At 41.2% G+C, this 17,239-nt stretch overlaps 2 protein-coding genes across 2 annotated transcripts in view; one reads left to right on the top strand and one right to left on the bottom strand.

Moving 5' to 3' along the window:
• Positions 1 to 5,999: 5,999 nt before the first annotated feature.
• The window catches only part of nek11 (NIMA-related kinase 11), a 44,945-nt gene continuing 33,705 nt past the window's right edge, over positions 6,000 to 17,239 (bottom strand). The window contains exons 14-15 of the mRNA XM_084556915.1: positions 14,122 to 14,215; positions 6,000 to 6,950 (exon numbers count right to left, since the gene is read on the bottom strand). Of these exons, the coding sequence (XP_084413041.1) occupies positions 6,749 to 6,950; positions 14,122 to 14,215 (296 nt within the window). The 3' untranslated portion in view covers positions 6,000 to 6,748. The remainder of the gene's footprint in view (positions 6,951 to 14,121; positions 14,216 to 17,239) is intronic.
• LOC311496893 (nuclear factor 7, brain-like) lies at positions 8,293 to 10,245 on the top strand (the record flags this gene model as incomplete). Its single annotated transcript, XM_084556918.1, has 1 exon — positions 8,293 to 10,245. One exon carries the CDS (start codon positions 8,293 to 8,295, stop codon positions 9,667 to 9,669), a length of 1,377 nt encoding a protein of 458 aa, XP_084413044.1. The 3' UTR covers positions 9,670 to 10,245.

The raw sequence follows: 17,239 nt of genomic DNA on the forward strand, positions 1-17,239 counted from the left end.
TTAATCAGACACAATGTTACTGACACTGAAGTCTGACCTATCCATAGAGACCAGGGTCCATAGAGACCAGGGTCCATAGAGACCAGGGTCCATGGAGACCAGGGTCCATGGAGACCAGGGTCCATAGAGACCAGGGTCCATAGAGACCAGGGTCCATGGAGACCAGGGTCATAGAGACCAGGGTCCATAGAGACCAGGGTCCATGGAGACCAGGGTCCATGGAGACCAGGGTCCATAGAGACCAGGGTCCATGGAGACCAGGGTCATAGAGACCAGGGTCCATAGAGACCAGGGTCCATAGAGACCAGGGTCCATGGAGACCAGGGTCCATGGTGACCAGGGTCCATGGAGACCAGGGTCCATGGAGACCAGGGTCCATGGAGACCAGGGTCATAGAGACCAGGGTCCATGGAGACCAGGGTCCATATAGACCAGGGTCAATAGAGACCAGGATCCATACAGACCAGGGTCCATAGAGACCAGGGTCTATAGAGACCAGGATCCATAGAGACCAGGGTCAGGAACATGGACCTGATGGTTCTGGAGATAGTCCTGATTTATCTCAGCACCTTAGAGACTTATTCGAGTGTTAATTTATGGAGATTAAATTCTAAAATATAAATCTCATTTACTAAAATTCTTTACTGGTTTTAAACAGACGCTTCCTCCTGGATGAAGAGCTGCTGTGGAGACGTTCAGTGGGCGACAGCAGCTTTTATTGGTGGGACGTCTTTTGAGAGCAGCAGATATTTAAACCTCTTCATGTGTTCGTCTTTAGTCTGGTTTTGCTGCAGGTGAAATGTGTCCTGACATCTCTCTGCCTAGGAAAGTGGATTAGCTTTGGGCTGGGGACAGAAATATTAAGGAGCGAATGATCTGAAAACGCCTCGGAGCGATCGATAAATGAGGTTTTGGTGCTGAAGCAAATTAAAAACCTTTAAATGGGACATCTGCTCGACTTAATTAGGACGGCGGTCAGATCCATCAGACTGATCATCAGCAGCCTCGTTTAGGTTTTCTTGTTTGTGTCCACTTTGTCTTTTAGAGGAACAAGGACTCTGAGGCCTCATGGCTGCTCATCAACAAGTGTTTGACTGAAAACCCACAAAGAAATAGAAACTGTCCACTTTCGATATTCTCGTTGTCCTCCTGACTTTTTAAAGTGATAACCAGCCACTGGAGGGGGACAGCAGCTCCTCAGGGAAACGTTTCCTCTCAGCATTTAAATATGTATCCAGAATTTTATTTTATTTTTTATTTTCTGAACATTTTTTTTCTTAATTTTATTAGAACACTTTATATGTTATAGTTTGTTGTTCTATAATTTATTGCATAATCCTGGACACAATTTTATTTAGTTTTCACACATTTTGTTTTAAGACATTTAGTAAAATAATAGGAATTAAAGACATCTAGTCTTTCTCCACATATCTTCAGGTCATTTTATTTGTTATTGTTTGGAGACTTTTTATTTAGTTCTACTGGATATTTTTTCTGTTATTTTATTAATATTTTTCTGTCATTCTTGGGGACATTTAATTTCAGACTTTTCTGATGTTTTATTTATAACTGTCGGACACTTTTCTGACAGGTTCCTCCAACAGGACAACAGGACAGTGAGTGGACTCTTGTTTGTTGGACAGGAAGCGGCTGCAGGATGAATGAAGTGCACAGTAATGATGCACGTCTCCATCCGTTACTGTGTCTCTGTCAGCGGGAATCTCCACGCGAGTCTAACAGGAAGTCCTCTGAGTGTCGGACGCGTTCGCCTCTGGCCTCGACAGCAGCAGCAGACATCCGTCACTTTGAAAAGCGACGATGTGCATCTTGATGGCAGCTTTTCTTTTTCTCTCCGTCCAATTTCATGCGAGCAGATTGCTTCAGTTGGACTCTGTGGCCACACTGACGCAACAGCTGAGCAATATGTGGACGACGATGAAATTCAGATTCACATTTGATAAACGGGCAGAGCTCACCGTAGAACCTCGTCCACATCTCTACTGTTTTACTTCATAACTAAAGTCTTAGGCCTCGTTTAGACCTTATATAACAAACACAGTGCAGCCATCTGGTACTGAACGAGACCTTTACAACAATATGTAGCATCTTAGCACTGATATGTAGCAGCTTAGCATCGATATGTAGCATGCCTTGACTGGGTTCCCTGGGGAGTTCCATGTGTGAACAACATGGAGGAAATCTGAATCTTCTTCTGGATTGTATAATGATCTCAATGGTAGAATGTGATGATGTCCAGGAGAAATAAAATGTCCAAAGGTTGAATTGTGTGTACGTTGCCTCCTGTAGTGGAATCAGTAGGATTTTGTTTTTATTTATAAAAAAAAGTTTGTTTTTTAAAATAAATAAAATAAAATACAAATGGTTTTTAAATTAAAATAAAAATGTTAAAAGTTTTGGTCAGGTAGGTTTTCATTTTTACTCCGTCTCTGCTCAGCCTGTGGAGCTGGTTTATTCCTGTCAGTGTTTAGTATTGACCTCGTTATCTGCTGCTGTTGTTTCTGACAGAAACTTACCAGGGTTTAAAGGTTTAAAGGTTTAAATGTTTAATAGCTTCACGCTGAAACCTGCAGCTGCTTACTGACGGTGATGCTATATCTCAGCTGAAGTTTGTCTCATTAAACCTTCACTAAATTCTGCTCAGTGACGGATGTTTGACACGTTCAGGTTTCAGAGTCAAAAAAGACTTGAAGATTTTTGGCAGTTTGTGTTTTTAATGCTGATTGAATCTGTCTGTTTGTCTGTGGAGCCAGAGAGACTGGTGGAAGGATACGCTGTCAAGAAATAGTCCTAAAGCCACACAACATTTACCTTCCTGGTTCACTGTGTAACTCTGAGGAGGATGAGGAGGATCGCTGGGATCAGATTGTTCTATGGATGTACCGTTGATTGATTTAGTAAAACCAGCTTCCTCTGAATCTTCTGATGGATCCCCTCTTCTCTGAGTTCTCTTTAAATCGGAGATCAGAACATGACGATCCTGAAAGCAGAAATAAGAATAAAGATGTTTCCAGTCCACTAAATAGACGTCAGAGTTTCATCCTCTCAGACCTGCCATGACTTAAAAAAGTGATTTTTATTATCTCATAAAGTTTGTCTCATGCATATTTCATCCTTTCATCGCCCATGAATGAGTGACGACACTTCATTCTTTAAGTTTTAGAGTTTTTTCCCTCTCTGCGTCCAGGTTTACACAAAGGTTAATGAGCTGCATGGAGTCAGCTGTTCACTGGCCTTTACAGAGTCTCAGCCATCGCAGCTCCATCTGAATTTATGAATGTCGATGGCCTTTAATTGCTGCCGGTTCCAACATGCCCTTTCCTCACAGCTCTTAAATACCAAGTGTTTTCCAGCAGCTGTCAGGTCACCATGAGCTCCACGTCTCTGTTAGAGACAATGAATACAGTTTGTTTGAGAAACAAGAAGAGATTAAAAACCTGATAAGACACATTCCTGACTGTACACCAACCTAAGGAGGACACTGTGTCATTTTGAGGACGTAAAATATTCGACAGGTTTGATTTTACCTTTTGTGTAAGAACGCTAACTTTTCTCAGATTCATGGATTATTTCTTTTTAATCGTTGGGGTTATTAAAACACGACTCCGTAGCGCCCCTGGTGGTCAGAAACTCAAACACAACTAATGTGGCTCAATATTAGAAACAACAAAATAAAACATAAAGAACTGAAACGATATTTGTCTTTTTAATGATCCAGATGTCGGGTTCTTTGTTTGAAAAATGCTACAGAATTTCAGGATTGCTTGTAAAGGTGTTAACAGCTCCAGCTGGACCTGTGGTTATTGTCGTAGCTTTTGATTTGTTGAGTTTATTATGTTTGATGGGTCCAGAGGTCTTCCTTCTTTTTCTGTCTTATTTGTGATTACAGTACGGGTTTAGAGAGGAGACACCAGGTCTTCCTTCAGTTATTTTGACTGGCCCATCATGTTTATATTAATTCTTTAGGATGCTTGATTTTTAGTCTCAGTTGGACGTCCAGTGAGTTAGCATTAACTTGTCACATTCAGTGTTCCACATTGGGTTTTTCCCTCTTGAAAGGTAATCTGGCTACAAAATACTACTGATTCTTTTTTTTATAAATAAAAATAAATCGATTTTTTTAAAACAAACAAAAAATAAATATGAAACTGAAATCTGGACTGAGATTCTTTTTAAAAAGTAAAAAATTTTTTCTATAACAATAAACCGAAATTCACAAAAATTAAAAAATTACATTGATATGAAAAAAAAACTAAAAACAATATATGTATATTTACTGAATTTTCTTTATTGCATCTAGAACATTTCAAACATTTCTGTTTTTATTTTTAACTTTTGGTAAAAAACAAAGTTTGTTGTTGTTCTGTCAAAGATGGACTGAAAAAATAATGCTTGTGTCTCTGAATAGTTAAATATATATTCTACAGGTTATGATGAGTTATTTAATTCTAATAATTACCAAGTGAACCTCTGCAGCATTAGAGTGAACAGAAAAATCACTAAAGTAAATATTCATATTGAAAATCAGTAACAACATAAATTATATTCTTATCGTAACCTTAGCAAAGATTTACCTGAAGAAAAGCTAGAAAGTCCTTGAAGGCGGCCATTTTGGAAACGGCTGCCAAAAGCTAGTGGCTACAGAGCCTGGATAAATCCCCCAGGGGGCAGATGACCAGGATCAGAATGATTACGACAGGTCTTTCAGGGACGTGTTGATGATGTAGTTAGAGTAGAGGTCTCAGAAACATTTAACATTCATTTTAACGTTAAACCTTTCTGTGTCGTGGGAGGAGACTCACCAACACAAAGCTCAGCGGGCTGAGGGAAGCTCCAACACTGCCAGAGGTCGAGGGTTTAAATCCCTCTCGCAGCTGGTTTGGGTGAAAGTTACAACCCAACAACAGATGTTTATGCTCTTTAACAGCAGAAAATCCTTGGAGCAGAGCGGAGGCCAAGAATTACAAGCTGCTCCAGACGAGAAAAACAAAAGGAAGTAGATTTCACAGAGAGAGTTCTACATTCATTCAGTTTAAATAGGTTCAGCTTCAGTTCCTGAGGAATAACAGCCGACAGTCGGTGGATCTGTGCCATGGCGTTCTGTGTTGAGCCACAGTCGTGTACAACAAACCTCCTACAGAAGAGTTTAACATGAAATACTCCTCATTTCATAACTGAAACTATGGAAGACTGAAATCAATCAGACTGAAATCAATCAGTCTACATTTATCACAGCTTCAAATCTATCAAAGTTCAGGATCAGGTCCAATGACTGGTTTATTTAAAGCATCTATTTGTCTCTTTAACGCTGAAGCGTCGTCATACAGAGATCTAAGGAGCTCTAACAGCGTTATAATATATATGATATTTAAACATTTATATTCAGACCTCTCATCACTCTCTCCTGGACGTTTGCTCTCAGTATTTTCCTGTGTTGGTGTTGTGAGCGTCTCCTCAGCGCTGTCACTAGAACAAAGACGTTTTCTTGCCTTGCTTTGGTTTTGTGTGAACACTACAGGTGGAGGAAGAGACAAGTTTATCCCAAGATCCCAAGAGAGTTTGATGGAAATATATACATGTATCCAAGAAGCCGACACGTCAGCCCAGGATCTCCAGAAAGAGATTCTACCAATCTGAACCTGCATGAGAAGAAGACGCCTCAAAAACTACAAGGTTAAATCAGAGTCCTTGTGTTCAGAAGTGTCTCCATCACATGATCTTCACATGTCTGAGCTTTATCTGGTGTAAGGTTTGTATATGTAAATATATCTTCAGAGGAAGTCTCAACATGTAGCTGTAGATGTGGTTCTTTCAGATCTAGATCTGATCTCCTAGAAAAACTGGGATATGATGTTCACATGTGCAAACTCAAAAAATCAAACCAGACCCTGGTCCTTGTAGACGAAGCCACGGTTTGTCAAAGCTCGACGTTAACCTTGTTCTTCACTGAGCTGAGAGTCAGAGGAGCAGCCTGACTTTAAATCTGATAAATGTGATAAAACAGAGACACTGATGTTTGATAAAAAGCTGAAAGGAGATCCTGCAGCCTGTGAATCAGATCAGCTCCACGTTTTATATCTGCGGCTGTTTCTTTAAAACTTTAGTTCATCTTTTCTCAGGGCTCTGATCACGTTTTCATTCATTCTCTTAACTCGTTCGGTTTAACTGCTGCTGCTGGTATTTCTGTTTAACAATGACAGATGGGAATTAATTCAAACACAGAAGAGACTGAGGACGGAGAAGGACCAGAGGGCGTGGTCTAATTATCAGGAGGTCACAGCGCTCTGCCTCCAGTCTAAGCTCATATCAAAGAGGATTCTGATCTGATTGTGGACTGATTCCATCAGAGGGTGATGGGGTCTGATGCTGGATAGATCGATGCTTTCACAGAGCAGTCACATCACATGTTATCCTCTGCTGCATTAACTGACCTGATCACAGGTGGCTGGGGCAGCGATTAAATCCCTCTGAGGATGAAGCTTCCAGGGTTCAGGTCTAATCTGAGTCTTTGTCTCTAAAATCAATCAGATCTTAACATGTGAGAGTCTTTCCATCTTGTTCCAACATCTGGATCATGTCTCCAAGTCGACAAGCAGCTGTTGATGGTTCTGATCCAGCGGTAGGTAGAGATCCATCAGAGACAACAGCTGTTGGGTTGACAAGGTCTGTTTATCATCAAAATAAGCTAAACATAATGTGTTGAGGTTCAGGTGTTGAAGAGTCTTTGTGTTCAGACCGGCGCTCCGTCCTCCTGCTGCTTTCTGAACCTCTGCAGCTCTTCTTCATAAAACAGAAGCTGGTCCACCTGAAAAGAAGCATCGTCAGGTCGGTGGTCCGGGTTCAGAGCTGCAGCACCAGCATCCAGCCTGTTCTCGTTCAGGTTCTCATACAGCTTCTGGAAAACCTCCGGGCCCAGACGTCGACACAGAGACCTGCAGGGAGGATGGTACGGGTCAAACTGAGAAGGAACTGGATTTAGATTTTAAGGTGTCCTGTCTAGTCTACTGTCTCCATGCATGTTTGGGAAACCGACGAGTCCATCCTCCTTAGAGACGATGCTTCAAGTCTACACTACAAAAACTCAGCTTAGAACTATACTTTTAAAATGAGGGATATATAATACAACAGGAACAATTAAATCTATCTACAAATGTCACAAACACTTTCTAGTAGTAAGACTTATCTTTATCTTGGAAGATAGAAAAAAAACAAGTCTTGATTTGAGATGTTTCGTCTTAGATTTCAGTTTTTACAGTGTATTTGTTTCTTGGTGCTGCCTCTATCTGAGCTTTAAGTAACTGGGATGTTAGATCTCTGGCAAAACAGACAAAGATCCTTTTAGATGCTATTAAATCATCAGAGGCCGACTGCATCAGCTGGACGTACACCCGGTCTAACAACTCTGGCCATGCAGCCAGACAACGAGCCCAAGAACACAAGTGGTTCTACAAAAGAACGGTTAAAGAAGAACAAGATGAATGTTTAGGAACGGCCAAGTCAAAGTCCTGACCTTAATCCAATAGAAATGTTGTGGAAGGACCTGAAGCAAGCAGTTGATGTGAGGAAACCCACCAACATCTCAGAACTGAAGTGGTTCTGTTCTGAGGAATGGGCTAAAATTCCTCCAAGCTGCTGTAGACCACTGATCAGCTGTTTACTGTACTGTACGGGAAGGATTCACTTAGTTCTACAGCTCTCTTTGTCTACTTTCAGGATGTGTCTATTGATGTTTTGAGTCATTTTTATGCAGAAATGTAGAAGATAATAAAGGACACTAAAACATTTAAGCAGCTGTGTTTCTATCAATATACTCATAGGACATACTGAAGCAACTCACTCCACAATTAAACACCATCAGTTGACACTCCCTCTAAGATTAAACCTTTGGACTGAAACACTCCCCTGACTGACAGGTCAAAGTTCTACATTTATGAGAGGAGTTCTGGTAGAGCTCCGCCCCCGCACCTGATTTACCTGAGACAAACCAGGAAACAGTTCATTACTGTGTGAGACTAAAGAGAGACACAGACGATGAGATTCACCTTCAGACCAAACTAACACCTTCCTCTGAGTGAGTCCAGCTACAGGAGAGAAAAGTGGAAAACTACAACACTGCTGCTTCAAGCTGCTGACTCTCCACACACTGAAGGTGAGTTTGACCAAAAACAGGACTCAAAGTCAAAGGAAGTTTCAGAGATGTTAGTAGAAGATGGAGGAGAGCCATGACTGACTGGACTTTGTGTCTGCTGTGTTTCAGCTTCACTCAGAGACTAAATGGCTTCCAGATCAGAGGAGGATCTCTGCTGTCCGGTCTGTCAAGAGGTCTTCAGAGATCCTGTTGTTCTGTCATGTAGCCACAGCTTCTGTAAAGTCTGTCTGAAGAACTGGTGGAGAGAGAATCCAACACACCAGTGTCCAGTTTGTATGAGAAGATCTTCAAGAGATGATCCACCTTTAAACTTGGTGTTGAGGAACCTGTGTGAGTCCTTCTTACAGGAGAGAGATCAGAGATCTCCAGAGTCTCTCTGCAGTCTGCACTCTGAGAAACTCAGACTCTTCTGTCTGGACCATCAGCAGCCAGTGTGTGTCGTCTGCAGAGATTCAAAAAAACACTTCAACCACAGATTCAGTCCCATCGATGAAGCTGCAACAGAACTCAAGAAGAACCTTCAGGAAACTCTGGAGCCCTTAAAGGAGAAGTTAAAGGTTTGTGAACGAGTTAAAGTGAAGTTTGATGAAACAGAAAAACACATCAAGGTCCAGGCCCAACACACAGAGAGGCAGATTAAGGAGCAGTTCAAGAAGCTTCACCAGTTTCTAGCAGAGGAAGAGGAGGCCAGGATGGCTGCACTGAGGGAGGAAGAGGAGCAGAAGAGTCAGATGATGAAGGAGAAGATGGAGACTCTGAGCAGAGAGATAGCAGCTCTTTCAGACACAGTCAGAGCCACAGAGGAGGAGCTGAGAGCTGAAGACGTCTCATTCCTGAACAACTACAAGGCTGCAGTGGAAAGAGTCCAGCGCTGCCCCCTGCTGGATGATCCACAGCTGCCCTCAGGAGCTCTGATAGACCAGGCCAAACATCTGGGCAACCTGACCTTCAACATCTGGAACAACATGAAGGACAAGGTCTCCCACACTCCTGTCATTCTGGATCCAAACACTGCTGGAAGGAATCTGATCCTGTCTGAAGATCTGACCAGTGTGAGAGGAGGAGATAAACAACATCTTCCTGTTAATCCAGAGAGGATTTTTTCTTTATGGTCTGTCCTGGGCTCTGAGGGCTTTAACTCAGGGACTCACAGCTGGGATGTTGATGTTGGAGATAACACAGTGTGGACACTGGGTGTGTTAGCAGAGTCTGTCCAGAGGAAGAGAGAAATACGATCTGGATTGTGGAGAATAGAGTTCTATAAAGGTAAATACTCAGCACATTCACCACCACATCCTCCCAGTGATCTCTCAGTAAAGAAGAAGTTCCAGAGGATCAGAGTGAATCTGGACTGGAACAGAGGAAATCTGTCGTTCTCTGATCTTGATACTAACACACACATACACACCATCACACACACTTTCACTGAGAAGATGTTTCCATTCTTTAGAACTAAGGATGAACTCCCAGTGAAGATATTACCAGAGAATCAGATCAGTTAGACATAAACATTATGATTATAAGTGTGTATTGGGCTGTAACAACTAATCAATGTCAGTGATCATATAAAATGTAGTTTTGTCATCACGGTGTCAAAGAAGAACAAGATGAATGTTTAGGAACGGCCAAGTCAAAGTCCTGACCTTAATCCAATAGAAATGTTGTGGAAGGACCTGAAGCAAGCAGTTGATGTGAGGAAACCCACCAACATCTCAGAACTGAAGTGGTTCTGTTCTGAGGAATGGGCTAAAATTCCTCCAAGCTGCTGTAGACCACTGATCAGCAGTTACCAGAAACCGGATACTGAAAACAAGGTGGTCACTCGTGGTGGAAACTGAAGACAAACTGAGATGAAGCACACATGAAGACAATTCCCACCGAGCAGCAAAGAATATTTTAGTCTGTGACAGTTGGGAAGAAGTTCAGCAGAAAGGCCAACCACCCAACAAACCCTACACTGTAAAAACTGAAATTTGAAATAAATTTGAAATCAAGTCTTGTTTTCTGTCGACCAAGATAATTCTTCTTACTCATTTTAATGCTTTAGATCATTTGACTCTCTTAAAGTGTCTTGTCCCTAAAATGTGTTATTGTAGGAAGTTAATGACTAAAATGAGAACTAGAACAATCAGAAAGGTTTTAGATGAACACAACTCTGTCAATGTTTCTTCTTTCAAGCATCGGTGAACATATTAAAAACAGATAAAGACCAAATGGAATTTATTGTTTTATTGTTAAAGTTTAAGTCATAAATGGGACCGAGTCATTGTTGTCAAGTGCCAAGTACTAAACTTTTAATTTCGAGTCCTTTTAACAGTAATAACAATCAATTTAAATGACAGATCATATATATATGTTAAATTTTTACATGTGATACAGTATGTTGCAAATGAAAAAGTACAAAAACTATGTGCACATGTCCACATGTCACTAGTAACCATTTCTATTTAACTTTCATCCTTTTAAACTTTCTGTGGAGAATAAACATTTGGTAAAATTTGGAACAGAGCAGCTGAAATCATTTAAACAACAAGTGCTGACAAATCACTTCCAAAGCTCTAGAATGAGTACAACACTACTACATGTCTGTGGGACTCATGTCCACATCCCTGGGTGGAATCCAGTCCAGAGCGATGACAGTACTGACTGGAAGGTAGAAACTATTGCTACTGACTAAACTGTTCTGGTCACATTCTCCTTGGATCAACACAAATCTATTTGGCTTTAGTCTGAAACTCTAGTTTGGAGAAATCTGGGCCTTCTTGGATGAGACACACATTTACTGGTTTATTATCAGATCATTCTGATGATTTTAAGTTATTTTAAGTGTTCCGTTTACTGCAGAAAAGGAAACTGAGACGGTTTAAGAGGTTTAATTACCACTACGTCTCACTAACCTCTTCAGATTACCCTCGTTATCAGACATGACCTCACTTCCTGTATTTTCTATTGGACCTCTTCCTCTGGGATGTGTTCTGATCGACAGATTGGACACGGGACGGCTGACATCCTTCCTGTTTATCTCAGGGGTTTGTCTTTGTCAGCAGGTGAACAGGTCCGTTTCTTCTTCTTTTTTTTTTCTTCTCTGTGACAGACGGTAGTTTCCTCCAGAGTCTCAGGGCTGATTGTAGATGCAGAGGACGTCCTCTGACAGTTATCTGTGTTTGAAGCCGCTCTTCACGTGTTTTACAGTCATATTTCTCTTTTCTGGACACAGACACATGCAGATAACGTTTGATATAATCCTCGCTTCTCAGAAATGTCCTCATCTTCTATAAATGTAAAATTTTCCAAAAGACATTCTCGTCGTTTCGCTCCAAGTAGATCAGATGTTTCTGTCGTATCCAGACTTTGGGTTTTCATGCTGTCTGTTTCCTGTTGTCTTCTCCTCTGAAGGTGTTTATGTAGAAACCTGCTCATAGAAGCTGTCGTACAGTTTTTTCTTTGTGTTTCACAGAGAATTAATCTCATCACCATCCTTACATCCCTGGTAGCAGGTTATTGTTTAATGTGGAACCTGTCACTGAGCCAAAAGCAAGATCCTTAACCTGCCTCCTCAGTCCTCAGTATTACTGTCATATGTGCTTATGTTATAACACTGAGTAAAGTATATGAACCCTTGTTTTCAGTATCTGGTTTCCGGTAAGGAGATTTTTATGCAGAAATGTAAAAAAGAAAAAAATTGGAGGACACAAACACTTTTAAATAGCTCTGTATATTAGGGATGTCCCAGATGTGTTTTCCCCCGATCTGATCTTATAAATTTTCAGTCCAATAAATCTTTCTGTCAAAGATAATGTAGTGTCATCTTTAAGGTCTGGAGCTCTGTGAAGCTGAAGACCTTTCATTTTTAGACTCAGCATCTATATGTGTTTGGATGCTGTTGCCGTGGTGACCAGCCAACTCTAATCAAAGCGGGTTCCTACGTTTAATCGGCCGCGGCTGTCGGATCGATCGGACAACCTTACCCACCACATGCTACCCGCCCAATCGACCAATCAGAGCAGGGCAGCGGGTTCATCAGACCACCTCCAGCCGTTTGTCTTTGTTTTGAGCTGGAGAGTCTAGAGAGTTTGAAAATCAGTCTTTGAGCTCAGTTTTTTTTTGTCTTCACCAGCTCATGAGGGAACGCTCTCTCCAGTAAAAGTACTTCATCAGAGTGTAATAAAAAGCAGGAGAGAGAAAAAAAACACTTTAAATTACAAGAAAATGGCTTCAGATGAGATTTCAACTTCAGGAGGAGCAGCCAGTTCAGAGAAAAAGTTAATTTCATCTGTAATTATTGCTGCTGGGGGGGGGGGGGTGGTAACTCATATAATGAAGAAGGGATTAAAACTGACTCCCTGAAGACACAAACTGGGCTCAACATCTGATCTGTGGTGATCAGAAGCTACAAGAGCAACAAACTAAAGAAAGACGAGTTATCTAATCACAACTGCTCCCAAAACACGGTGCTGACGGCTACGTAGAGCAGAACAAATAGAACAAGTCCACACACTAGACATAGCTCTATGTTCTGTTCTATAACATTAGCAGGTTTATGTTTAAGTTAACTAGTTCAGGCTAACAGTGTTAAGGCTGTTTAGGCTAATGGTTGATGCTTAAAGATAGCTTGTTTAGGCTAATGTTGGCTAGTCTAAGTTAACATTAGCTGGTTTATGTTTGAGTTAGCTGGTTTAGGCTAGTTTTGTTCGCTTATGCTAATGTTGTCTAATTGGTTTATGCTAACATTGTTTAGTCTAAGGTTGGCTAGTTTAGGTTAACAGCTGGTTCATGTTTAAGTTAGCTGGTTTAGGCTAACATTGTTAAGGCTAATGTTTCGTAGATGTTTTGTATCTAGGCAACCAGAGCCTGGGACGTCCACTAGAGACCAACTGTCAGCTACAAAGACATGGACGTCTGTTTTTACAGATTATTAAAACTGAATAAATCATTGATTGATAAACTGATTTCAGTGTAAACCAGAAGAAACTCAGCAGTGGCCAGAAGACGGATGGAAGGAGGAGGAGGACCATAACTGAACCTGGTTTAAACATCCTGTTAAACAGTGTTTATTGTGTTTTTAAAATCTTTTAAAGTCTCATTAGCTCCTCACACTGTTTGTTTCTTTGTTCTAATTGTTCCAAATGTTGTATTTTCTCTTGTTCTTGATGAACAGATCAGTGTTTTCTGCACCAACAAACTGAATCTGATCTACAGGGCGCCGGGCTGCAGCTTCGGTGAGGATGTTTGTCTGTAATAATTGGATTATTCTAAATTAAACCTTCACAGAAGACGGAGCTCAACACAGAGTCTCTACATAAAAACATCAGCATTTACTGCACAAATGGAAAAAAATAAAAAATAAATACAGAATACCTTGATTCTAATGTTTTCATTCCTCTTTAGAACTGAACAATGTTTACTTCTCCATCTAAAACGAGATCAGAGCCTCCACCAGTTACTACAACATTTAAGTCCAGCTCCATCATGGATTCAGACTTTGTAAATGCTAACTCTACACTGAGCTAACATAGCATACAGTTTAAATTAAAACCCTGCAAAGATCCCTCAGTTGGTTCCTACTCACGTGACAGCTTCACTGAATGGTTATCTATGGCAGCTGCCAATCATCATGATGTCACATCCTGTTCTTATAGCGTCAAACAACTAAAATGAAACTTCTTAGAAATATGGAAATAACTAGTTAAAATGACAGAAATAATCTTTGATAAAAATGTATGTGACCTGTATTTTAGTGGTTTAGTTTTGCCCAAGGCCCGCCCACTAACATGGAAGAGGGGTGGGGCTTATATGACCTATTCTGCAGTCAGCCACCAGGGGGAGCTCCACATGCTTTGTCATGGCATCCACTTTTACTGCACAGAACAAAGCTCAGTCCACATGAGGCACAACACGGGCATCTGGTTTGGATCCTAAAACTAATAATTAACAGGGTTGGGTTGAAGACTCACCCTCTCAGATGCTGGACTTTGGTCTCAAGCAGGCTCCTGTTGATTGTCGGTGGCCCTTCAGGTCCAAGAGGGGCCTCTGGTTCTGCAGAGTCTCCTGGTTTAAAGACAGAAAGAACAGAGAGGAGAACCTGGTGAATCAGGTTCTGTCTGACGTCAGATCTATTATGTTGGTTCTTTTCTTATTCCTTGAGCTCACTTCCTGTTTTATTTTGAAAAGGTTTCTGTGTAATTCTTGAACGTTTACATTCCTTGAGGTTCCTCTGTGTCTTATTAACTCTCCTTCCTTGGTCGTTTCCTTTTCCTTCAGTCTGAATCTGATCAGCTGAATAAAAACTGTTTGTCTTCAGTTCTCAGACAGAAACACAGACGCCACATAAATCGACCCGACAGTAGATCAGGTTATTGGTCCCTGAGCTTCTCTGATCTTTCCTCTTTTTACTAGAGGCTAAATATCTGAAGACCTCACGTCTGCTCTTCACTGATGATGATGATGATGATGAAGCAGCCTTTTACTTTCTTCAAGAGAACAATTAGACAATAAACACACCACCAGGACCAGAAAACAGCCTGAACTCTGTGGACAGTTCAACGTGAAGCAACGGCTTTAATTACAACTAAAAGGAAACAACCAACAACATGAGAGACACACGGTAAGGTTTTAGATTCTGATTCGATTAATCTCTTCAGCCCCTCTAGGTCTGGTCTAAAAAGACCAAATAAACCAGGACTACCTCCAGAACCATCAGGTCCATGTTCCTGACCCTGGTCTCTATGACCCTGGTGCCCATGGACTCTGGTCTCCATGGACCCTGGTCTCTAAGGACCCTGGTCTCTAAGGACCCTGGTCTCTATGGACCCTGGTCTCCATGGACCCTGGTCTCTATGGACCCTGGTCTCCATGGACCCTGGTCTCTATAACCCTGGTCTCTATGGACCCTGGTCTCTATATGGACCCTGGTCTCTATGATAGGTCATTCTTCAGTGTCAGTAACATTGTGTCTGATTAATTAGTGATCAACTAAAACATCTTCTAGATCAGAGAGTAGAAAACACCCTGATAGCAATGATATCATTCTGAACTCATTCAGCAACCCCTTGACTAGAACTGGACCAAGAGTTTAGAGAAATACCACAAAGGTTCTAGTAACAATAGAACCAGACCCACTCTCCATGTGGACATGTGGAGAACCAAAGAACCCAAAGTGTTCCACGTTGGGTTCTTACCTCTTGAAAGTGAATCTGGCTCCAAAATCCTACTAATTCCACTACAGGAGGCAACGTACACACAATTCAACCTTTGGACATTTTATTTATCCTGGACATCATCACATTCTACCATTGTGATCATTATACAATCCAGAAGAAGATGGAGATTTCCTCCGTGTTGTTCACACATGGAACTCCCCAGGGAAACCAGTCACCAAGGCATGCTACATACCAATGCTAAGCTAACTGTTACTACTAGATGACTGTATTGTGTTTATTATCTGTAGTACCACCATTAGTCCACTAGATGGAGGCACAATAACCATGTATGAAACCGAGGAACAGAGCTCAGATTCTGTCAGTCAAGTCACCATGTGGTGGATAGTTGATGTAGAATCATAAAGGACAGAAGATAATAAAACTACATCAGTTACATTTGTTGTCAGATGTTTTAGGATTTGATGAAATATTGAAATAGTGACATCAGAGAGGATTGTGGAGTTCTTCAGTACTGTAGATGTAGTGTAGAGCTTCATAGGTTTAAAGTGGTTTATTGTTATGACTGAAAAATCCACCACTAGGTAGCCTTGACAGTGACGCTGTACCTGAACTGCAGTTGCTTTTAAACTGCAGCTATTTAACAGAAACATGACATGCATGAAGGTGTAGAACTAAAGCTCTGGTTCTCTGAAGAGAGATTTATAAAATGAAATGATGGAATGAAACAGCTCCTTCTAATGTGAACGTGTCATTTAGATGCAAGTCAAACCGACGGTTCAGAGACATTCTGGAATCTGAACCTTTAAATCCGTTCACTGTTGTTAAATGATGTGAGGCTGAAACACAGAAACACTGTGAACGTCTGGGAGGCTCCATGTAACGTCTATGTATTCATGAAAACTCTGGTCCAGGACATATGTATGTACATATTTCTACATATTAACTCACACTTGCACATGCATGTTGCCATGGTAACAGCCTAATCTAATAAAGAAAAGCCTCTCATGTGGCCAGGGTTTCATTTTTTCTTCAATTTTTTTTCTACATTTAAGTCACAGCTCAAGACTGCGACCGTTTCTTTGACACATGCAAGAATTATTTACAACTAGTTGCTTCAACGTTGTTGAAATAGCCTTCCAGCTAACAGTAGCTCTTCCTAGCCTCCTAGTTCATCTTATAAATCCTGATGAAACTTTGTTTCCTCTCCTCCTGTCAGAGTTCAACCTGCAGATTCACATCTGCTGAGCAAAACCAGCAGATGACCAAAAACCACACAACCAGAGCTTCATTAGCTTCATTAGCTTCATTAGCTTCATTACACTGACTGAAACCCTTGTTCTTGTTGTTCGTCTTTAGTTCTGGATCTACAGACTCACTCCCTGTTGCCGTCTCATAGAAGTTTAAAAGTGACTAAAGTTACAAAATAATTCAACATTAATCAACATTAATTAAGCCTCATTTTCCTGCAGCTATGACTCGACTGTTGACAAACTGCTTGGTGAAATTTTATTTGACTTTTTCAGCATAATTCACCAAACAAGAAGGTTTCACCAGTGTCTAATGAAGCTAATGAAGCTCTGGTTGTGTGGTTGGTGATTTCCTGCAGGTGTTGTTCAGCAGGTGTGAAGCTGCAGGTTGAACTCTGACAGGAGGAGAGGGAGCAAAGTTTCATCAGGTTTTTGTTTTTTTTTCTGGAGTCAGTGAAGCGAGACGAACAGGTTTCACAGCCGAGGAGAGACGGTGACTGAACCAGGCCAACGAGAACCAAGGGAGAATCATGATGAAGAGGGGGAGGAGGAGGATGGTGAGGACTGATTAGACCTTGTGACATTCATTAAAGACCACTTCAGGGTTTTTGTTTCCCGAGATTTAACATTTCAATGTTTGTGAGGAAAACTAAAGACAGCTGCTG

Source organism: Chelon labrosus (genome assembly GCF_963514085.1).
Source record: "Chelon labrosus genome assembly, chromosome: 12".
Lineage (NCBI taxonomy): Eukaryota > Metazoa > Chordata > Actinopteri > Mugiliformes > Mugilidae > Chelon > Chelon labrosus.